This window comes from Stegodyphus dumicola, chromosome 3 (genome assembly GCF_044657685.1).
Source record: "Stegodyphus dumicola isolate Sdum_Otavi_A_Nest chromosome 3, ASM4465768v1".
Lineage (NCBI taxonomy): Eukaryota > Metazoa > Arthropoda > Arachnida > Araneae > Eresidae > Stegodyphus > Stegodyphus dumicola.
The window spans coordinates 56831715-56857854 of record NC_140770.1 but is presented as its reverse complement, the minus strand read 5'-3'; the positions used below and the strand labels follow the sequence as shown (position 1 = coordinate 56857854).

Sequence of the window (26140 nt, the reverse complement as noted above, 5' to 3'; positions counted from 1 at the left end):
TTAACAGCATTTCCCTACACCATCCCCCTCAAAAAAAAAAAAAAAAAAAAAAAAAAAAAAAAAAAAAAAAAAAACTAAAATCATTGCCCAAAAAGGGCTTATTTTCCTGGCAATGTCAGCCTCTCCTTCCAACAAGGGATATTTCATAGTTTTTTCCTATGTCATTTGGGTTTAGCCTAATATTTTGTTGTCCCATAACTTTCTCAGTCATTTTTCAAGTGATAAAAGCTAAAAGATTTTCCTCTTCAGTTAACCAACATTGTCGCATTTCTTTATTTGAAAAGTGATTGAGGGAAAAATTGAAAAATTCAGGTTCGAGTTTACTTCTTTTGGGCTTTTTAAGGGGGGCATAGAACTTTTTAAATCACAGAACCCTCCCATTTCAACATTCAGTACAACTGTGTTTCAGGTGTTACATTAATGTATACCAATGACAACAGCTAACCCACTCATGTACTTACAATACATGTGTGTGAATACTCATCAATTTATCCACTTCTTATTTAACCAATTAGTGTATTTCTTCCAAAAGCACTTTTTTTGTGTCATAAAATTTATCTTGCCTCCTTTTAATGCTTCTTTTTTCTGTTATTTATAAATAGAACAGTTGTAAAGATATCCAAAGAAATGTTTTTCGCTTATGAATTGGTGACTCTTCATGGAGGCAGGTATAATTAGAAAGTAACAAAAACATAAATACTCCACTATTTAACAGACTATTTTTCAGGGTTGCCACTCAAACAGGAGAATGAAATTCCCTGACTTTTCCAGGTTTTCCAAGCGTGTTTTAACCGCTTCCCTTACAATTTTTTTTGAAAAACATTGCAAAAAATCATCACATTTTTTTATTTTATTATTAAATACAACAAAACGAAACAAATCAAAATATGTAGTTTTTAAGTTGAATTTTTAATTTTTTGAAGGTGTAAAAGCATTTATTTTTAGTATTAGTTTACTCTCCTGTGTTATCTCGGGCAAACGAAAAAAAAAGTTAAATATTAATCTTTGTATGATAGTTTTTGAAACAAGGGACAACACAGAGTGATACCTGACATTCTACACTGGTATCTGGTCTCTTTTCTTATTGGCTTACCACTGGAATCTCTTTCACGGGAGCACAGAGTACACTGTGTCGTTAGATTTTTTCCCCCCCACCTCTTCATAATCACTATCTGAAAATTCATCGCTTTTGCTATCTTACATCATCGGCATTATTTTACTTTTTTCTCCAACACATGCATCCTTCTTTATACATTACTAATCCACAAGCCAACGTATACTATACAGTAGGGAAACACGTGACCAGTCCCTCCAAAAGAACCGCGCAACCAACAAAATTTGGCAAACTGCCAATCAAAGCTGAATATTTCCTTTCATTTCCTCCAGACCGAGTAAAACCAAGGTAAAAGAAATTGTACTAACAAATTCTGCTTCATAATTAACTGCAATATATACAAATCCGAGATAACTCGGGATAATCAGGCAAGCGGTTAAGAAAATTCTATTCCATCCACATAGTGCATGTTGGTTGTGCTGAGAGGTAAATTAATTATGGTACCACTTGAAAACACAAAAATTTGCCAATTACATATGATCTCAAGCATTACTATTGTAACTATAATAGAAGTTGTTTTCTCCACTGAAGATTGAGTTTAGAATTGGAACCTGGATTAAAAAATGTCTTTTTTTGCAAACATTTTGCAGCTAAACAAAAGAAAGAAATCTATTTATTGATATTTTAAAATAAATTCAGGTTTTTTATATTAATTTAGCAGCATACATAAGGAAAAACTATGTGCATTAAATTTCGTGATGGCATGTCATTATACTGCTAGAATTAGTTTCAGGAGTATGCCGAGAAAATTGAAAATATTATTAACTAATAAAAAATAAATTTAGGAGGAAGAAGCCATATTAAATGATATGAATAACATTAAAATAAAGTTAATCACTTCAAGATTAAAAACTGAATTAATATAATTAATGATATTTTAGCATATATAATTACATTAAATGGTAAGCCTAGATGACTAATTTTTAATTGATTACATTTTTTATTTTACTGCAAAATAACAAATAAAGTATTTATTAAAAAGAAAAAAAAAGGGGTTAAGAGATTTTGTGATAAAATCCTAGTATACAGTACAGCCTTGGCACAATTTTGAAAATTGTCAGTAATACCAAAATGACCTATTTACTGCTCATCATAATGTCGCCAAATCCTGTGGCCACTGCGGTTAAATCGATTTTGTTTTATATGAGAATGTACAGGTATTTTCTTTTGTTCAACATGCACTGCACATGAGAATTTCTCAATTCTCAAGACTATTGGAAACCAAAGTTTCTAGAAACTTGGCTCTACGCCAGCTGCTCGAATAATGCTCACGCGATTTCACCAAGAAAGTGATCGCTTCCAACATTGCCTTAAAAAATGCTTTTTTTTGGGGGGTGGATCGTCATATGAAATTCAGTTACTTTTCCAGACTTTGAATACTTCCTTTAAATTCACTTTTTTAGTCAATTTTTTTAGTCACTGACTTTTTTAGTCAATTTTCGATTCCCGACTTTTTCCGGTAGTGTGGCAACCCTGATTTTTTTCCCTTCACTCATTTTCATGAAGCTATTCGCAGCAGTGATTACATAAAAGGTATGAAGTGGGTTAAATGGAAGTGATTTACATAATATTATAAAGAAATTAATTTATTAAAGCCTTACTGCTTTAATATAAAATGGGATAAAATACTTAACTTTGCAAATTATTAAATTTTATTTTCTATAATAATTTGGCTGAATTTGTTTAAAATTTTTTAAAATTTATTTAAATGAATTTCAATTATTTTGAAAGTTGTAAAGTAGATCACATTTAAAATTTAGGGTATTTTTATGAAGAGACATTTGATCAACTGCTTGATCAACAGTTTTTTAATTTTTAAATATAAAGATATAGGTGAAAATAATGTACAAAGAAACAGTAAAGCTTATATGCAATGAAACATTCCATGAATACTCACTTGAGCATCAATGACAAAAACTAGAGCACCACTGCCACCAAAGATCATATCAGAATCAAATGTTTGGTCAAAGAAATCAATTTGTCCAGGAAAGTCCCAGATTTGAAACTGTACAAATGAGCTATTTGAAACATCTAAATAAAAAGATATATTTACAGAAGTAAGCCAAATAAATAAAGGTATATTAGAATAAATTTATATTAAAAATAGGTAGTATTAACATTAAAAATAGGTAGTATTAACATAATAAAATTTTGTTTCTTTCATTTTTACTTTAGTATTTTAATTCAAATTTATGAACTTAAAATAATCAAATTCAAATTAAGAAAAATTTTGGCAAATATTAATGATGTGATGATGGTGAAGCTGTCCCTCCATGTGATGATAAAAAAACAACAGGATATTTCAATTTTTCATCATCTTTTATCAAATTTATTTTAAAAGTTTGTAAATCATCCATATGTTTTTACTATTTGCAAATATATGGCAGGACAGTCATAAAAAAATTGAATTTGAAACACAGTTTTATTAAAAAAATCTACATAAGAAGCTTTTTAGCCCAAAATGTATTAGCCCAGAAGGCTATTAATTTCGTTTTGGTATTTTGCGTCGAAAACTTTAAAAGTCTGAATCACTTTTCAAATTGTTGCCACGAAATATTATTGCCCTGTATTATATTTAAAGAAATTAAATAATGAAAAATTTGCATAAATGTATTCATGTTTCTCGCATTATGATAAAACAACAGTACCTACAGCTATCAGTTTTAAACAGCATACGCCTCCACCCGAATTCGGGCATCTGGAAGCCCAAATTTGGAATTTGTTTTATTATCTATTTCCTATTTTGTAAAGTATTTATGAGTTTTAAGAAACTCAATGATTTCAAAGCGAGCAATGGCAACACTGTAGAATATATATATATATATATATATATATATATATATATATATATATATATATAAAAATCCAGCGCATGAGACTGTATCAGGAATTCTAAAGATATGCTCTTTTAAAATTATTTTGCGATATTGCTGTTGAATTGAATTTCATCATTTAAGAGCGAAGAACATGATATTTAATAAATAAAGGTAATACACAAAATGTAAAAAAATGACCCTTTATACGTAATATAAAACCTGAAAGCTTTCAGATTTATTTTTTTTTTGGGGGGGGGGGAGGCTTAAATTTTACACAGACACACTTCTCTTCCAATTACAACATATGCTTAGTCATCATTTCATGCTATATTGCTAATAGCGCATAACGAACTATACTGAACATTTAAAAATCTACAGGTAGGAAAATACTACTATGAAGTGCTACATTCTAGTTTCATGATGAGAGGAGTTAATAACCAACAGGCATTTGAGGACAAAGTACTGTGAAAGACATATTGAAAACCTGATCTTTTGTACTGTCAAAGTAAGTTCCTCACAGTAGAAAGTATAATACAATACAGTAAAAGAAAATTATTTTTACCTGAGCCAACATTTTTACAGCATATAACCGACAATCTTTTTCAAAATATGGCTTATAAAAAAATTATACTGTTCTTTATGCTGGGGCAAGGAAAAATTATCACAGAACTGAAAGAGGTGCATATATGAGAGGTTGTACTTTCATTTCATAATGACAAAATTTACAATGAAACGCTGCAGATTTCCCAAAACAAAAGCTTAAAATGCTTTGATTTTGGGAACTGTTTCACATCCTTGCATAGTTACATCAAGATATTTTATATCTAATAATATTTGATATAGAATCAAAGTTATATGACTAATTTTAGTGCAAAGGCAGATTTAAAACATTTGCTGGGAGAAGAGTGATATTTCTACTCAAGAATAAATTATTGTTTTAAATAAGCTTGTTCCCTTACGGAACGATGAATTTTATTTTTTCCCAATCATGAAAACCGTGTTTACATTTTCTGCTGTTTACAATTATACACTATAATATACATACAGATATGTATATATAATAAATACCACATTGTGACACATAATGAAATAAGCATTTCATTTGCACACATATTTTCCCCCGTTTACCATAAAGAGATATTTCAACATCCATGCTTATAAAAATATCATTTATTACATGTTCATTGACTGCAAATTGTCCACAGCTGGTTGAAAAAATTATTTATTTATGTACATTTTACCTTTACTTATTATTATGAAGGTTATCTATAAACAAGTAATTTTACATAATGTCACCAATATTTTGACAGAATGATCAATTTGACTTCTGTTGCCTTCTAAATACAGATGCTTCTAGACATGGATATAAAATAGATTTGTTTTCGAAATTTTCTTTGCTGCATATTTGAATAGCTTTAAAAAAAGTCATGTAATTTTAACATTAAAACTAAAACACTTTATACACATATATATAATTTTCTAAAACATCAATGACAATTCATTACTTTATAAAAGTATTAATCATTTAGTACATTTGATTTACGAGGTTTTAAATACACAACAGTACTATTTGTAATGAAAAGAAAAATTCTGATGTATTACTAATGTTTTTAACAGAATATGAAAACTCCATTTGAGACATAGTAAAGTTACAATGTTATTACTTCTTTCATACATATTCTATCATATTTCAATTATGCTGAAGAGTATACTTTAAATGGCAAATTATCTGCCTACAAACAAAAAACTACTCAGATTTTTAAGATTACAAATATAAACATAAACCGAACTTCATCACTGCACATTAGTTGCTAACATAATCAGTTAAAGACAAGAAACATCCATAAAAACTTTAAAAAAAATTTATTTTAATAAAAAAAATACAAACCATCTTTTACAATTTTGTTAGTGCTTTCTAGAAACAAAGTTTCATTGGGTGACATCTTATGAAAAACCACTTTTTGAATAGATGATTTTCCACTCCTAAAAAAATAAAAAGGGGGAAAAACCACATTAAAATTTCTGTTTATTTTGGGGATATATTCAAGAAAATATATCTTTTAATAATAAATATTGAAAGTCATATTTCCAAGATATCCCCCCTTTTAAGATTTTGTTGATATAATTCAGAATGTATCATGGAGGGGGAAAATCATGCAGTTACTAATGTTTTACAGCACATTCCAAGTCTAGCACATCAAACAGCAAATTTATACAATGGAAAAAAAATTACAGAATGTAATAAATAAATTAGAACATACATTATAAAACATGACTGACAATTTTAAGAAAAATCTGAAAGTTATACTATTTAAAGTATAACTTTCAGATTATTTGAAAAATTTTCAAACATTATAATACTCTTCATACAATTATAACTGCATTATAAGAAACAGTAGACTAATAATCAAAATTAACAAAGTAAACAGGGAGAAAATGTTCATGCTACATTCATGCTAAGTTCCCTGAATATTGAAAGAAAAATTTTAAGATAGAAAAATTAAGATTTTTTATGTAACAGTATATTTTTCTTTTGAAGATTCTACAGTAATGGTTGGCATTTTAAGGAAAAATGGTAGAAATGGAAGAATTATAACTTGAATTCAGTCCCTCAAAATTCATTAAAAAAAAAAAAAAAAGAAGAGGGGTAAAAATTCCACATAATTAATTAGTCATGCATACTTGTATTACAGGCTAAGATTTGAAGTAAAAAATATTCCATTTTTTATTCAAATTATAAACTTATTACAAAATGTAAATGCAAAATTTTAAATATGTATTTTAGTTAATTTTCATTCTGATCAATTAAAAAGCTTCAATTTTTTTAAAATAAATTACATGTTTTATTCAAGCAAATAAATCATAATTCCTTTGTTTAATAAATTTTAATACAGGAGGAAAAACAGAAGTTATGCAATTTAGTTTCTGTGTAAATCTATGCAAATTAGAGTTTATGTACATAAAAATAAATTTGCTTTTCTTCAGTTGAAATATAAACCAGTTGTGTGTCTAAACTAATAAAAAATAACTTGATTGCTTTTTGTCAAAAAAAGTGTGTGCTGCATTTTCTAATCATACTTAGTTATTTTAAACTTAGTTTTCTATATAAAGATGAGGAGAGGATCAAACAAAATATTTATTTAGTTTCAAAAAGAAAAGTATCCCAGACACCTCACAATTTTGAATGCCTAGATAAGCTGTGATCCCAATTAACTTGGATATTTCCAGTTCTACTGCATTAAAAAATATTTTATGAGTAAAATGCGAAAGAGAAGAATCAAGGAGAAAACATATTAAGAAAAAAAAAAAAAAAAAAAAAAATTTTTTTTTTTGGGGGGGGAAGTTTTATGACATTTAATGCTGAAATAATGTTACTTACATATTAACACAACTACCTTTGTGCAATTTAGTGATTTTTTACTAATGAAAAAATATAAGCTACTCAGGTGCAAGTTTGTGATTTTTGTGACTTTTTTAAAAAAGATTCACAAATTATCAATATTTACTGTTAGAAACCATAATATTTATCAGCATATAAAAAGAAAATACCTTTTAGCAAATTAAAATAAAAACTTTAATTATTAAATATTGATTATGTAACACATCAAAAACTAAAACACATTCGTCTTTAAATCTTTCTGTAATTTTTTCTACTGTTCTTCTCCCAAGCATATAGCAATCTGTTTTCACGTAAGAAAGTCAGTGAATTGCAGACTCGACAACACTAGCTATCTACCAAACACGTCTTCTTATTCCCTTTTGAGATTTTGTGGTAAAATTCTGAATTTCTGCATAAATTTTAATGTGGTTTCTTCCATTGTTGAGAAATCCCACAAGCACACATTTTAATCCGTTACTGCCCAGTGATCTACTTATAGATAACGTACTTTTAGAATGCCCACTGAGAACAATATATTTTAATCACCTCTTGTCGTTGCCTGATTTTCTTACACATGTGGCCACATCCCCAGTGGCATTTTGAAACATTCTTTTCCAAATCAGTCCAGCAGATTACGTCTAAAATATAGCCAAGTGATGCTTCATAGCACAGTTTTCAATTTTGTATCCAACAGGAAAAAAAATTAATAGTTATACTTTTCTTATGTGTTCTATATTTTCAATACCTCTTTAATTGTTCTGTGTTATTTTGATTACAAAAATAACTGTTCTTATAAATTTTTAGCTTAAACATGCTGATCTATAAATAGATCACTGGGCATTAGTGGTAACTAATACTGTTTTTTCCCTTTTCATTTTTTCAGAATGTGCAGGCATAAAACGTTTCACACTGCAGAAGAAGGAAATTACTTTACTGCTTTATGTGGATGAGTTAACTGACGAAGAGTGCTTTGATGACAGTGAATTCATTACTCCATCGATTAAAGATCTGTCAGGTAATGCAGAAATTTGTTTACCCATAGAAGAAAAAGAGGTAAAAGAACAATGTGAATCAAAAAACATAAACGATTTTCGACATAATATTACAGAGCAACTGCCATCTACACCTAGCACGAGTAATAAAAGTGAAAATAAGGAAAAAAAAAAAAAAAAAAAAAGCTTGAAAAGAGTAAAAATGGAACCAAAAGCAAATTGAACAAAAAATAACCCTACTTATGCTTTTGATGAAGAAGGTAATTTGTCTGATGAAAATTTTCAGAGCATTTCAAATATTTTAGAAAATATGAATCCACTTGAAATTTTTGAAGAATTTTTAACTCTCAAATTTTATGAATTTATAATATTCTCGAAACAAATGTTTAGAAATTAAATCTGCAATCCATTTTGTCAACAATAATTATGCAGCAATGCAAAAATTAGACTGGGCATTCAAAATAAGAAAATTGATTAATCACAGTTTTAAAAAATTTGAAATTTTTGATAAATTTCTGTCTGTTGATGAAATAGGTGATTAGATATTACAGCAATTTTTTTTCAAACAATTTCTTAAAGGTAAACCCATACAATTTGGCTATAAATTATATGCTATGTGTGGAGTAAATGGCTACTGTTATTATAATTTTGACTTATATTGTGGTGCAGAGAGTTTTGACAATACTCCTGAAACTTCAAAAGAACTGCTTGGAACACAAATGGTGTAAAAATGCTACAACCAGTAATTGATCGCAATAGCCACATCATATTTTTTTACCATTTTTTTATTTCTTATGATCTGCTGGTTGAATTTTAAAAAAAAGGATTCATAGCCACAGGGTGAATTAGAAACAACAGAACTGCTTCTTGCCCTTTAATATCTGATCAGATATTAGAAAAGAAAAATCGTGGTACTTATGACTACTGTTTCGATGAAAGGAATGATGTAACTATAAACTCTGATTACATAAAGTCTCTAACGCAAGTTTCAAGGCAAAGCTTTGAAAGAAAAATCCCAAATTTTGCATCCTAGTACTATAACCCAATACAGTACAAAGTCCAAAATCCGGACGCCCATTATCCGGAATGATCTAAAATCTGGACCTCAAAACCACCAACAAAATTTTTCTCGTAAACTTTACACATGCGCATTAGATTTTCCCCCTCCACGCGTAATAAAATATCTGGAGAGTCTCGATTCTTAATTTCACTTCGACACTAAATAAAATACACTGTTACTTAAGAAACAACCAATTTAGCATAAATTTGTACGACCAGTAATTTGCTTGTCATGCATCTCAAACCGAAACGTTGCACATAGATACACCGTTGATCTGACGCCAACCTGGCGAATCATTATTTATTATATTTTCCTTTCATTACCGCATGTTTATCAAAACATGACAACTTAAGTAATGACTTATGCAGCGATACCTAAACAATTATTTTATGTTAGTATTTGAATAATAAAGGAGTGTGGTAACTTTTTATTTTGACATTACGCTTGGTGATGATTACAAATTTCAGCTGCACTAAAAAATGTTGACGAGGAAACATTTACCAAAAATTTCTTTCCATATGCTAAAAATAGATTTTGTTAATGATACTCATAGACCTAAGGATTACATTTAAGGATATTTGAATTAAGAATAACTGATTTGTTATTTGCATAAGCACAGAACCAGTGCCAGGACTCGTATGGCCGCACCAAGTTGCAGAATTTAGGATCAACAAAGACTGCATCAGGCGGTATGATACCTAACACCGGCCCTCAATAAAGCTTAGGCATATGTGGGAATTTATTTATCTGATAAGCCTTAAGCATGTGCAAGAAATAGATATAAGTATAATAAGTAACGAAACTAATACAATTCAGGCTTAATTGTCTCAGTGTATCATAGACGCAACATAAAATTTAACAGAATAGCTTGTCGTTAGTTGCCAAGCTTATGATGCAAGGATAGCTAAATTTGATGATGACGGCCGCTAATTTTAAAGGTTTTCGGATATCGCAAAACAAAGGTGAAATTTTCCAGTTAACGGATTTTGTTAATATATGTGGAGAAGCGGTAATAAATGAAGATGATATAAAAGTTTTTCATTGTGATGACAATGCTTCTCAATCATTAATTAAGTGAATGGCGAAATCTGTAGTATGGTTCTAGATCCAGAAAATACTGCTACCGATAGTGGAGAAAGTAACAGAGAAGTTACTGAAAACTAGAAAATTTCGACTGAAAAAAAGTTAGTCAGAATTCTCGAAAGAGCAGTTAAAGGACTACTACAATGTTACTAAACAAGAGATTATCTCTGTCTACCGAATTAAAGAGAAAGTATTAGCACAAAAAACGAAGTAACTTAAAACAACTTACATTGAAAGAAATGTTTAATAAAATAGACAAATAAATATTAAGCTTTTTTTTGTAATGTTTGATAACCTTTAGATCATAAATAATTCATTATTTCATAAATCATGATTTCATATTTTTAATTTTATAATTTTCACAGACCATCTTACTAGATACTAGATTTAAACTGATGATCTATTATCTGGAAAAATCCCAAATCCGGAATCGTGAAGTCCCGACGAGTTCGGATTTCACACTTTGTACTGTATAACAAAAATATGGGTGGTGTCGACCAGCACGACTTACTCTTAGAAAGTATATATGGTACTGGCCAATATTACAAACAATTCAAATTCATGATAAAATATGGAACTGCAAAAATATTTATAAGAGTTATCGACATGGCTGTTGTAAATACGTATATTCTGTTCAGTTTAAAAAATTGTGAAAAGAAAAATATAAAAGACATCCGAAGATATATTGCAGTTGTGTACCTCAAACTGGGAGCAAATTCTAAGAAAAGCATTGGAAGACCTATGGTCATGTCATCGAGACCAAAAGTGATAGATTCTGTACATTTAGACAGAAAAGACAATGTTATAAGTAAAAGACAATACCAAAGAAGATGTCAATTTCAAATACATATATATATATATACACATAATTTCAAATACATATATATATATTATACGTAAGGGAAGACCTTTTATGTTTTGTACAAAATACAATGTAACACTTTGTGTGAAATGTTTTCCACTATATCACAGTTAAATATTACAAATTTGCTGCATAAAAATGTAACCATAGAAGTTTAAATCAGCAAAATATGATCTTTTTCTTTTAAAATCTCTTTAGTGTTTAATTTTGCAAAAAATTCATATTTCTTTAAATTAAATTCGTAATTTTTTAAACATAAGATCAGAGGGCACTTACTCATTCTTTTATTACAAGGAGTGCCCAGCGATCTGTTTATAGATCACTTATTATCTGAAGTGCTAATTACAATTAAGTAAATAAAACTTCACGATTACTTTATTTATGACATATAAAATGTAATTAAAATTTAAAAAAACTCTCATTTTAAAATAATTTGGACATTAACATTATATTAAAGTAAAGATTATTATGATTTATTTATAAACCACTGTAATTTGAAATACAACAAAAATGGTGATGTTGCTTGATTAAAGGACTGATACAAAAATGATTGCTCGAAGAATGATTATGTGGAAGATTCCCAGAGTTTGGAACATTCTGAAAATTTGTCGACTTCTATAGAGGCACTTGCGATAACACATAAGTACCCAAATTATAATTCAGATAATAAATCATAAAATGCTTGTTAAAAATATACAATGTGTACACCACACGACTTCCTAGTACAGAATATTAAATTATGCACATTTTTTCTTGCATTTCATTTAAACTTTATTGGAATGAATTAAATCTACTTCGTCGATAACACATAAACCATAATAGAATAAATGCACTCTTTAAAATTCTCTATATTTGTTTAGCATAGTGATACTCTGGTGCTAGGTTCACTTAACAGCGTTATATTTTTCATATTGTAATTCAGAATGCACAAACTTTATATCATTTGAAAAATTATCTAATCGTTGCCATATGTTCTATTCAAATACTATAATAAATATAGAATGACGTATAAAAAATATTAAGCAAACAAAAAAAAAAAAAAAGAAAGAAAGAAACAGTTTTTCACAGACAATTGAGTATTTCTCATTCAATTAATTGAGTTCTCACTTCGCGACAAGGCAAAAATACATAAAATCTCAAAATATCTGTATTAAAAATTACGAAGTAAATTTCAAACACTTATTTCCTCGCATAAATTCCAGAATGGATTAAGTATGATTTAATTCACAATAATAAAAGAAGGTGTTATCTTTGTTTTTGCAAAGCTTAGTTACTCTATATTGACAACAAATCCGTTATTCTGCCAAGTTTCAAATGTAAATAAAGATGGCCGCCATCGCAAAAATAATTAGTCTTACCCACACTTAAACAACTTTTTAAATTGTTCATTAACTCTAAAAATATTGCATGTAGATTTACTAAAGGCATTAAAACCTTAACTGGAAGATAGGAACATAATTCATTTTTAAAGCAAAAAATGCACAATTTACAAACATATAAGAGTAAAGAAACTGAGCTGGGTAACAGTGTATATATATATATATATATATGTTCGGTGCGGCTGATTGCAACCAAAATACAAGGTGCAGATCTACATGTTATAGTAGTCCTATATATAAAATTTCAACATTCTGAGGCTACTCGTTTTTGAGTTCTGTGACATACGTACAGACGCCACGGAAAATTTTCTTCAGAATTCATTTTAAAGCAGCTTTATATATATATATTTTTTTTGGGGGGGGAGGAAAAGAGTTTTATTCTGTCCTTACATACAGATGTCATGCAAAAACATCGTTAAATTGCATTCGATAGCGGTCAAAATGGATATTTTCGTTCAAAAATGCTGCCTGAAACTTTTCACGATTACAATACTTCCTTTTTACTTCGTACAAGAAAGTAAAAATTAAAGTGAAAAAATGTCTTTTATATATTCTATTTAACCTTTTTTATAATAAAAATTTTAACTTTAATTAAATTATAATGGTAATGCACCAAATTTTTAAACATATTTAACAGTAAATAAATACACTAAACATGTATTAACACAGAATAATTTAATAATACATATAAATTTGGTACAATAATGCATAATCATAATACCTGGAGGATATAAAAACTTTTTAACAAGATGCAAATCAAACAACACTACCTGCGAAGTCCCATTAGCAAAATTCTTGGCTTTTGGTCCTCAGAATCGGAACCATGAAATTCTCCATCTGGTTCATCAGAGCCATATTCAAAATCTTTATTGAAGGAACCAACAACATAATTGGAATTGTAAGCGGTACTTTCCTCTTCATAAGACTATCAAGATAAATGCATACATGAAAGAAATTGTTTCAAAGAAGCTAATTATTAGAGCAAAGGCGAACAAATACATAAGAGATTTTGGAAACATTTACAGTAATTCATAAAGTTTTCCATTAATTTACTCAGTTATTATTCTGGGTGGTTTTTCTCATATGTAATGTGGATAACAACAAGTTTTCTTCAGAAAGTCTACCACAAAGGCATCCCTGACTTACGGTGATAGCTCTTGTATGCTTTGCCATAATCAATTATACCAAACCAAACCTTATTATTCAGGCTTCTACTTTTGTCAATTTCACCAAAATGCAAATCAATCAAAGGCTTATAAATGCAGAGCTCTTGATTTGGGGAGAGATTAGATATCAATGACTATTATGCCTGTTATGCCTCCCTGTCACCTGAACTGATTAATCGGCTTTAGCTACGGCAAGCATATTTGCTTCATGATTACTTAGGGCCTTAATGAGAGCTACCTTAGGCATATGTTATTTATATTTCCCAATATGACTTGAATTTTTGTTCTGCATTTCCCAAAAGTTGAAGAGAATTCGAATGTTATATTTTTCAGTTTTTGCAACTCTCAGGTTGATGTTTTAATACATCAGTGTATACTAGTACTAAACTTTCACTTTGAGTTGTGATTACTGTACCTAAAATGCAAGAAAGGATGATAAGTCATTTGACAGTCTTCATGGTTCCAGTAGCATGGCATTTTTAAGTAAATAAACAATTTTAAAACCTTTTATTTGATAATGACATTTAATGCATTCATTCTGCTAATTCTAGAATGGCTGGACCTAGGATAAATGTTGTTGGAATATTTTTTTTAGTCCAAAAGGACTTTATACCTAAAGGACTATGGTTTTCGTTTTGCGATTTTACGTTGAATCACTATAAATGTTCACTTCACTTTTCAAACTGTTGTCCCCAAATATTATAGTGCATTATATTTGAAGAAATTAAATAATGAAAAATCTGCATAAATGTATGTCTATTTCTCGCATTGTGATAAAACAACGATATTTAGAGCCATCATATTTTGAATGACATAATCCTCCTACGGGCATGCGGAAAATCAAATTTGAAATTTGTTTTATTATCGATTTCATATTTTGTAAAATTTTGTAAAATTTTTGAGTAACAAACTCAACGATTTAAAAGCAAGCAATGGCAACACTCTTCGGGGGGGGGGAACTTTTTATCTCCAGCATGAACTGTGTATTGGAAATTCTAAAGATAAACTCATTTTAAAATTATTTTGTGACATTGCTACTGAACTGAATTTTTTGGTTTAAGTGCAAAGAACATGATATTTAATAAATAAACACACAAAATGTTAAATCTGAAACCTTTCAGATTTTTTTCTTTCTTTATTTTAAAATAAAAATTATTAATTTACTTTAATTCACACGTTTAGCATGTTCAGCACACATCTGATCATTGTTTTCCTCTATGGCTGCCTTCGGGGCCCGTCATCTAACATCTACAATCGTTCGATGCAGGGTTTATTACAAAGGCTCAGATTCTTGATCTGAGCTACTGGAACTAAAGTCCGGTGGTGCATTCATTCATGGCTATTCCCCAAATGCTTGACATATTCGAGGATTTCATGCAGGCTCAATTTAGAATCATTTAACAAATACCCAAGAATGAGCTGCTTCGATAACGTCATTTCTCTTAGTGCAGCCTAAAGATTACATTAATTCTCCATTGTTTTTGTAGCATTTGAGTGACTTTTTTTTCTGTCTGCGAGCAATCTATCATATAGGACCTTAAAAATAGCTAGAGCTTGTTTGGTTACCTTGTTGGTGTAATGGAAGTATTCTCATAAGTTTGGACTATGAAGTAATTCATTAGCAAAATCTCGCCTATGTATAAGGGAAGATACATAAACTGAATAGGAGAATCATAAAATGTTGATGTTGTTTATCAACATGTAAAACATGTTGATAAAAAGCTGATGTGTCAAATTTTATTTATTTACAATAAATGTAAAAGGCATGATTTTTCTAAATCAATAACTCTCAACCTGTTTTGACTTATACACTCCTTTCACTAATGCTACAAGTTCATTTCCCCTTCATTCACAAAATTAAAAAAATACATACACATTTATTTAGATTTAGATTCTTTTTAATGGCACAGGAGACAGCAGATGGAGTCAAGCTGATCACATAAACCCTCCCTACGAAACTAGGAAATTCCCCCAAGGGTTGAGAACGAGAACCCCTGTTCTAGACAAGTACTCGGAAGAATTTTTTGGAAATTTCTCCGTAAATCCATAAAACTGTTCCCTTTTAAAAGGACTGTATGCCACAGACAAAACAATCCCTAAACAGTATGCCATACTTACAAAAAAAGAAAATGGGTACTATTCGGTTTCGAGGGCCGTAAAAAAATTGCAGCAAAAATGTATGCACGAAAACGCCAAATCTAACAAACACGCCCATTTAACAGCGTGCCAAATCTAGCGTATGCGCTGATTTCAGATTGTGTAAGTTTATATAGTTCTATATTTCTTAAGACACATTTGAAATACTAGTTAAATTTTTAATTCCTTTTTTGATATCCTATGGATTTAACAATATGGGAATTGCCTATGATGAAAAGTCTGCGATAGAATTTTGGGTAAAGTGCAGAATCACCCACTGCTTGACGCGTTTTTAAGAATTGCACATACTCGGTATCCATGAACACATCATGACTTATTTTCACTTAAAAAAAAAATCCCAGAATTGCACAAAAATGGCACCGCGCACACCCTTGACTTTATCTATATACACATCGACCTATTGTCATTTAAAAAGTATAAGAAAATTGACAAAATTCCAATTGTTTTTACCCTTGAAAAAGCGGCAAAGAAATAAGCAGGCGATTCTGCACTTTACCGAAAATGTTTTCAAAGAAAAGGCATCATTCATTATAGAAAATTATGTTTGAACAACCAACGAGATGACATTATGCTTTAGCGATAACTCGGTAGCGAAATATTATATGAAATTAAACTTTCACCTAAATTAAAACATCAATATTTAGATAGTTAACTATTATAACTATTATACTTCCTTTCTCGCGTTAGGGTTGCCGCAATTACTTTTGGCAGCACTGGCATCAACAATAGTTTGGCGATTTTTTACGGCCTTCAAAACCAAATAGTACCAGAAAATGCAATACTAAAAAATCTGATGTGTACACCACATGACTTCCTTGTATTGTAATATTAAATTGGAATATTAAATTATATGCCTTTTTTCTTGCATTTCATTTAAACTTATTGGATTGAATTAAATAAATCTACTTTGCCGACAGCGCATAAACCACAATAGAATAAATGCATTCCTTAAAATTCACTCTAGTACTTGTTTACGATAGCGACACTCTGGCGGTAGATTCACTTAACAGTAATAATAATTATAGTATAACATTTAACTTATATAATAATTTTATAATGGAAACTAAGTTAACTGTTATATAATCCAATAATTATATAACAGTTAACTTATATATTTCGTTCATATTATAACTCATAATGCACAAAATTTACATCATTTAAAGAATAGAATTATCTAATCATTGCCACATGTTCTATTCAAATACAGTCAAAAGTCGTTAATTCGGACACCCATAATCCGGAATGATCTACAATCCGCACCTCAAAGCTACACACTTTCTGCGCATACGTCGCGTTGACGCATGCGCATAGGATGCAGGCGTGTAAGACTTTTACAGCTGCGAATATGCTTGTGCGCATGCTCATAAAACGTTTACGCATGCGCGTTTAATGTATAACGGACGATGTAAGTTAAGCTAAAATTATCTAATTCAGTTAAGGTTGCAGATTGCGTTGTTCCTTAATCTTCGAATTGGATCCAGATTATTATTTTTTGCAGACTGTTAGAGCAATTTTATAAAAGTAAGCTTAAACTTTCGATTATATCAAATAGAATTTCCGATATATATTTGTTAATATGTAAAGGATGTAAAGCGAAAGTATGTTTCGAAATCCGAAATCTGTTTATCAATTTCACGCTGCTCGGCGGGGGGAACGCAGCGGCGAGCAATAAATTGGAAGTTGATCTGTCAGCACTATCCTTATCTTCAGGGCAGATGTTTTTATTTTATTTGGCTTATAATTCCTAACCAAATGTAGTATTTCATCTCGATGTACTCTGTCTTTGATATGATTTAAAACAAGTTCCTCATCATTATAATTCGCTTCTGATAGTGAAGAAAGAGCAGAGGTTATTGAAATCGAAAAAATTTTGATTGACAAATTAGTCGGTATTCTCGACACAGCAATTATAGGACTTAAACAGCGGAACTTTGTAACTAAACAAGAAATTATGTCTGTTTAATATTGGGTTGTTCGGAAAGTAATTTCGTTTTTTCTTCCCGTCAGAGGACTTAATTACACTTTTTCGAAACCAACTTCACATTTAAGCCGCATAACCATTATATGTCTTGAGAGCTGATATTACAAAGCTTGTGTGTGAAAAAGTTCTATTAATTCTAGTAGTTTTTGGTTGGTGCCCTTTTAAATATGGAGAGCAATAAGCAGCATTTTCATCATATTTTACTTCAGAAAAAGTAAAAATGCTGTTCAAGTGAGAAAAAAATTGACGGATGTGTATGGAGAAGGCGTGTTAACAGTATGCCAGTGCCAGAACTGGTTTGCAAAGTTTCGATCTGGCAATTTTGATGTCGAGATGCACCACGGTCTGGAAGACCAGTCGAAGCTGACAAAGATGCGATAAAGGCATTAGTTGATGCAAATCGGCGAATGACCACACGAGAGATTGGTGAGAGGTTAAATTTGTCGAATTCGACTGTTTATGGCCACTTGAAAGGCCTGGGCTTAACCTCGAAGCTCGATGTGTGGGTGCCCCATGTTCTTACGGAGCGAAATTTGTGTCGTCGCGTTGACGTGTGTGATTCGCTCCTCAAACGTCAGGAAAATGATCCATTTTTGAAGCGGATTATTACTGGGGACGAAAAATGGGTCGTATACAACAATGTGAAACGCAAGAGGTCATGGAGCAGAAAAGATGAACCGGCTCAAAGCGTTTCAAAAGCTAACATTCACCAAAAAAAGGTGATGCTGTCCGATTGGTGGGATTTCAAAGGAATGTTTTTTTTTTTTTTTTTTTTTTGAGCTTTTACCGGACAATACAACAACTATTAATTCGGAAGTCTATTGTCATCAGCTGGACAAATTGAATGATGCACTTAAACAGAAGAGGCCAGAATTAACCAACAGGAAGGGTGTAGTGTTCCACCAGGATAATGCGAGACCTCATACAAGTATGGTCACTCGCCAAAAGCTTTTACAGTTTGAATGGGACATACTGCAACACCCACCTTATTCTCCAGATCTGTTTATCAATTTCACGCTGCAGATCTGGCGCCTTCCGATTGTTATTTGTTCCGGTCCCTGCAAAATTTTTTGGATGGTAAAACCTTTACCTCAAATGAAGATTTCAAAAACCACCTGAATCAGTTTTTTGCCAGCAAGGACCAAAACTTTTATGAGCGGGGAATCATGTCACTGCCAGAAAGATGGCAAAAGGTGTTGGACCAGAATGGCCAATATATAATTTAATAAAATATTTATTCATTATACGAAAATTGTCTTTCATGTTCCCCAAAAAAAACTAAATTACTTTCCAAACAACCCAAAAGAATTAAAGAGAAAGTATTATCACATGAAACGAAGCAACTTAAACAACTTACATTGAAAGAAATGTTTAATATTTTGTAATTTCTGCATGCCATCTTACCAGATTTAAACTGATTATCTATAATCCGGAAAAATCGATAATCCGGAATCGCCGAAGTCCCGACGAGTCCGGATTAACGACTTTTGACTGTACTATAATAAAGCTAGAATGATGTAGAAAAGAAATTAAGCAAACAAAACAAAAAAGAAACAGTTTTTCACAGACGATTGAGTATTTCTCATTTAATTAATTCAGTTCTCACTTCGCGAGGAGGCAAAAATATATAAGAACTCAAAATATCTATATTAATTACAAAGTAAATCTTAAACGCTTATTTCTTCGAAAAAATTCCAGAACGGATTAAGCATGATTTAAATAATAAATGAAGGCGTTATCTTTGTTGTTGCGAAGCTAAGTTTCTCTAGATTGGCAACAAATCCACTAATCTTCTGTTTCAAATGTAAACATCAATAGCTGCCATTAAAAAACTTTAAAATTGCTGATAATTCTAAAAATATTGCACACAGATTTACTAAAGGCATAAAATCCTTAACCGGAAGATAAAAACAACATAATTCAATCATTTTTAAAGCAAAAAATGTACAATTTACCAACATATCAGACTAAAGAAACTGAGATCACTGAGCCGGGTAACAGAGTGGATATACAGTCAAAAGTCGTTAATCCGGACTCGTCGGGACTTCGGCGATTCCGGATTATCGATTTTTCCGGATTATAAATCATCAGTTTAAATCTGGTAAGATGGCATGCAAAAATTACAAAATTAAAAATATGAAACCGTAATTTATGAAAGAAAGAACAATTATGATCTAAAGGGTATCAAAGTTTACAAAAAGAAAAAACTTAATATTTATTTGTTTACTTTATTAAACATTTCCTTCAATGTAAGTTGCTTCATTTCATGTGATAATACTTTCTCTTTAATTCTATTAAACAGACATAATTTCTTGTTTAGTTACAAAGTTCCGCTGTTCAAGTCCTATAATTGCTGTGTTGAGAATACCGACTAATTTGTCAATCGAAATGTTTTCAATAACCTCTAGGTCACTTTCTTCACTGTCCGAAGCGAATTATAATGACGAGGAACTTGATTTAAATCACATCAAAGACGGAGTACATCGAGATGAAATACTAAACTTAGTACGGAATTATAATCCAAATAAAATAAAAACATCTGCTCTGAAGATAAGGATAGTGTTGACAGATCAACTTCCAATCCGATGATAATTGATAAACAGATTTCGGATTTCAAAACACACTTTCGCTTTGTAGATACAAATTACATATTAGTAAATATATATTGGAAATTCTATTTGACATAATCTTTCTAATCTATCATAATCTAATAATGACGTTTCTGCCCCCCCCCCCTCTGCCGCAGAGCAGCGTGAAATTGATAAACAGATTTCGGATTTCAAAACATACTTTCGCTTTGTAGTAAATATATATCGGAAATTCTATTTGACATAATCGAAAGTTCAAGCTTACTTTTATAAAATTGCTCTAACAGTCTGCAAAAAATAATAAGCCGGATCCAATTCGAAGATTAAGGAACAACGCAATCTGCAACATTAACTGAATTAGATAACTTTAGCTTAGCGTATAACTCCGTTACACATTAAACGCGCATGCGCACAAACATATTCGCAGCCATAAGGGTCTTACGCGCTCTCGTAAACGCCTGTGCGCATGCGTGAACGCGACGCATGCGCAGAAAGTTTGTAGCTTTGAGGTCCGGATTATAGATCATTCCGGAATATGGGTGTCCGAATTAACGACTTTTGACTGTATATATAAATATACTTATATACGTTTGGTGCGGCCGATTGCAACCACAATACGAGGTGCCCATCTACATGTTATAGCAGCCCTATATACAAAATTTCAATGTTCTGATGCTACTCGTATTTGAGTTATGTGAGATACGTACGTACATACATTCGTACAGACGCCACGAAAAATTCTCTTCAGAATTAATTTTAAAGCAGTTTTATAATTTTTTTGAAGGAAAAGAGTATTTTATTCTGTTCTTATGTACAGATATCACACAAAGACATCATTAAATTGCATTCGATAGCGTTCAAAATGGATATTTTTGTTGAAATATGCTGCCTGAAACTTTTCGCGATTACAATACTTCCTTTTTACTTCGGACAAGGAAGTAAAAAGTAATTCTAACAAATAACATATAATACTATAAATTTACAAATTTATATACAAACAGGACAAGGGTCTTAGTATTGTATTTACATTACATAGAAAGGGGCTAACTTATTGCAATGAATGACTTGAGGCTTAGAATTTGATGACTTATAGATTCTAACTATTACGTCTTCAGCCTGTTTAGGACTGTGTAAAGACCATTCCATGGTGACTGTGGTTTAAGACAAAGTCCTTTGCATCAAATCAGTTTCTATAACCTTGTCACCTTCGTTGAATTGATGCCCTGCAGTTCGCATGTTGTATAGGGTCTTCATCTTCTCCATCACTAAGTTGACTTGCTTTTGTGCAAAATTGTGCATCACTTTAAACCCTGTCTAGGGATCTTAAATGTACTTAGGTGATAAAGGTACATCTGGAGGCAACTAAACAAGAGATCACAAAGCAGACAAAGGTCACTACCGAAGAGCATCTAGGATGGGGAATAACCGGTAGCCCTATAATAACCGGTATGGCGGACAGCACTATGATAGGCCAGTAAGTACAGAGGTAACTTCCGGTTTCAATCCTCCTGGTTTCTGAAAACTACCAGTGAGAGTTTATTCAAGATAGTTTGATTAAACCTCTCTACCATGCCATCTGATTGGAAATGTAAAGGTGCTATTCTGGTTTTATTGATGCCGAGGAGTTTACATAGTTCTTTAACTACAGACGAGATAAAATTCTTTCCTCAATCAAAATGTGAAGAGGTATAACAAACCTGTAAATCCAGTGCTGTACCATTACCTCAGCTACTGTGACAGCTTCTTGATCAGAAATAGCATATGCTTCAGGCCATTTTTTGAAGTAATCGATAATAACAAGGATGCTTTGTTGCCATTAGCAGAACATGGCAGAGGATATTGATGGTGATGCATTCAACCTAGAATAACAAGAAGCTCAGACACTGTAAAGTTGCAGCTTTCCTCAGCTGCATTTCTTTAGTACTTTCTGACATACATTCGCATCACTGGTACCGCTTTTCCATGTCAGCCTTTGCATTACTCTGCAAACTCTCCCTAATTCCAAAGTGGTTTCCAGTTTGATTGCTATGCAAATCTTTAAGGATGTCCGGGATTTTGGAAGCATAAGCTTCCATCATAATGCCTTTCCATCATCTGATTTGAACTTCCAGTAAAATATGCCACTTTGAATAAAAGTTGAATATTGTTTTATCTTAGGACTACAGACTGAAATTTCTTTCCAGGTAGGTTTCCTGTTTGAAGACTCCATAAAGTCAATTATGGGTTTAATGTCGCTATCTTCCAAATGGCCTTTCCTGACGTTTCTGTCACTCGATGGACTTGGGACAAACGACTTTGAATTTGACAGATGACCAGATTCAGCAACTTGTATTTCGCTTCAAATTTGGATCAATATTGGGAGCTTTCTTTGTAGAGTCTTCTATACAGGGCATCAGTGTTACCATGTGATGATCCTTTCCAATGACAGATGGTGATATATTTCTGGAGTTTCTGTATACATCTCGTTACTTGGGCTTCAGGATTCTTGAAATTTAATAGTCAGGTCAATGACGCATAATCTATACAGAGGAGAAATTTTCTGCCTTAGAGATAATGATGGAAATGTTCTTTGGCTTTTAACTACGGTGAACAACTCTTTTGTGGTGACACAGTAATTCCTCTTCCGTTTAGACAGATACTTGCTCAAGTATGACACATTCTTAGCTGTTTATTTCTTGGGGTTAAACAACATTGATATTCTCATTGCTTGTATCCATGTGAAAAATAAATGGTTTGTTGAGTTGAAGATATGTCATCATTGTTGTAGATGTTAAAGCTTCCTTAAAGTTTGTTAAATACATCCTTACATTCTTTTGCTCACAAGAATTTTTGTTTGCTCTCTGTGTTTGTGAAGGGATCTTGCAATAGAAGAAAAGTCCTTTCCAAATCTGCTATGGTAGGTGCACAGTCCCAGGATACTTCTCAACTGAAGAACATTTTCAGGGCATCTCCAATCTTTAACTGCCGACACTTTTTCTAGATCCGTACACAAACACCTTGAGCAGAGATGACATGTCTGAGGTAAGTCATTTTCTGTCTGAACAATCTATATTTGGCAAGACTTAATTTTAGATCACCTTCCTTTAACTTCTGAACCAACACACTTTGTAGGGCTGTCTTCAGCATGGTCTCCATGGGACACTTGAACACTGCAGAATTCAAATGGCATCACTTCGAACTGCCTTGTTTGGCAGCAAAAGCAGTCTTTGCTTGGTCATCAGAATGTATCTCTACCTGCTAATATCCACTCTTTAAATCAAACATTGAAAACCAACTGCTTCCAGAAACAATATCCTCAGCTCTAGGAAGAAGGCAGCAGTCTTTCTTCGGAACCTTTTTCGAACGGCAATAGCCAACACAAAATATAGTTGAATAATCTTTCTTTCAGACCAGAATGATAGGAGAGGCTGTATTGGAAACTTAATTTACAGCTAGGGGTGAGGGTAGTGAGAATTCTGTTCTTGCTGGTACTGCAATATTGTCTTGAGCTATTATTTGTTGGTCTAATTTAACTACAGTCAAAAGTCTTTTATCTGGACGTCCATAATCTGGAATGATCTATAATCCAGACCTCAAAGCTACGAACTTTCTGCACATGCGTCAATGCATATATGCATTGACGCATGCGCATAATACCTTTATGCATGCACATAATACGTTTACGCATGCGTGTTTAATGTTTAACGGACGGTATAAGCTAAGCTAAAATTATCTAATTATCTATTTCAGTTAATGTTGCAGATTGCGTTGTTTCTTAATCTTCTAATTGGATACGGCTTATTATTTTTTGCAGACTGTTAGAGAAATTTTATAAAAGTAAGCTTGAACTTTCGATTATGTCAAAAAGAATTTCCGATTCTGGAGCTGCGGAAAGATCTACAAAGTGAAAGCATGTTTCGATGTTCATCAAACAAAAAGTGGAATTGCTGCAAAAAATGGATAAAGGCATATCCTCTGTTTCTCTAACCATTCCGAAATCTGTTTATCAATTTCATGCTGCTCTGTGTGTGGGGGGGGGAGGGGAAGTCTCGGCGCGCAATGAACTGAAAGTTGATCTGTCAGCACTATCCTTATCTTCAGGGCAGATGTTTTTTTTATTTTATTCGGCTTATAATTCCTTACTAAATGTAGTATTTCATATCGATGTAGTCCGTCTTTGATATGATTTAAAGCAAATTCCTCGTCATTATAAATATCACGAATACACATCAAATAGTTTTCTGGTTGCAATTTTCTAATTTCGATGCACGCATGCGTAATGTATGCTTTATGCATGCGTGCGTTGAAAGAAATTTTTAATAAAGTAAACAAATAAATATGATGCTTTTTTTTGTAAATTTTGATACCCTTTAGATCATAATTACTCTTTATTTCATAAATTATGGTTTCATATTTTTAATTTTATAATTTCTGCATGCCATCTTACGAGATTTAAAGTGATGATCTATAATCCGGAATTGCTGAAGTCCCGACGTGTCTGGATTAAAGACTTTTGACTGTATTTCATCTTTAATTCTGAACAGGGTTATGTCTTCAAAGGCAGAATGCAGTTAGTTATTTTTAAAGTCAAAGAAAAAATTGTATTTCCTTAGAAAGTCCAATCTGAGTATGCAGGATTTTTAATATTTGCCTAATATGCTGTGTGATAGTAGGCAGAACTCCCAAACGCGATGTTAATGTTTAATTTTTCATCGATGCTGATCATCTCACTGGATAGAGCCCACAGTATAATGCAAGGTTGCATCCATACGAGTTTATCTCCTACTATAAAGCACAGCTTTAGCACAACGGATAGAGCTGTGAAGTTGACTCCCTAGTTTTCGGGCAGAGTTTGAAAGATATCCTCTGCATCTGTTCTTAGAGATACAGCAAGATGGCAGACCTTAGCTTCGGAATCCCGAGCATTTGCATCTACTACTATAAAACCTTCCCAGGAAGTCTTACTGTCATATGTGGATAGGTTTAGAGAGGGACATGAAGGCATTGGTAAAAATTCAAAACCATCAGAATTGCTTCCTGCTGTTGCCATGAATTTCTTTAAGGTGTCAACATAAACTCTGTAATCGATTTGTTATCTGAAGGCAGAAACTCTCCCTTCGATTTGTTCTTTGACAGAAGGAACTTCTTCTTTAGTTTCTTCAACTTTATTTTCAATTGTATCTATCCTGCCTTCCATAGCTTCAAATTTGATTTCTATTACGGCAGTAGTTTCTCTTTTCGTTTCCTCTTGATCTGCTTCAATCTTTTCTTTAACCTACTTGACAGTTTTTTCCTTATTTTCTTAACCTAATTTTATCTGTTCTTTAATGAAGTTGATGGCCCCTTCCATTTTTTCTTGGAATGCAGCAAAAGCAGTCATCATCTGTCTTAGTTGCCACTTTATGTTCTTGACACTGAAAATCAACTCCACGTCTGACACCAAAAAATGTTGTGCGTGCATGGGTTTGTAATACATTCAATGCACACAGTTCCGGTGATAGATTGATAAAATTATTTTGATCAAAAGAAACACTTCAGAGTTCAGGAGCTTTCCACAGAAATACTCTAAGTACAATGCAATGCA

General features: G+C 31.7%; 1 protein-coding gene across 3 annotated transcripts in view; it reads right to left on the bottom strand.

Moving 5' to 3' along the window:
• The window catches only part of RagC-D (Ras-related GTP binding C/D), a 53058-nt gene that overhangs the window by 15517 nt on the left and 11401 nt on the right, over positions 1-26140 (bottom strand). For 2 of the 3 annotated variants that reach the window (XM_085812922.1, XM_085812920.1), the window contains exons 2-4: positions 13456-13610; positions 5819-5913; positions 3012-3145 (exon numbers count right to left, since the gene is read on the bottom strand). In XM_085812922.1, coding sequence (XP_085669048.1) covers positions 3012-3145; positions 5819-5913; positions 13456-13610 — 384 coding nt within the window. Of the gene's footprint in view, positions 1-3011; positions 3146-5818; positions 5914-13455; positions 13611-17268; positions 17383-26140 lie in introns of those variants that run through there. The other variant, XM_085812921.1, reaches the window with a different exon arrangement.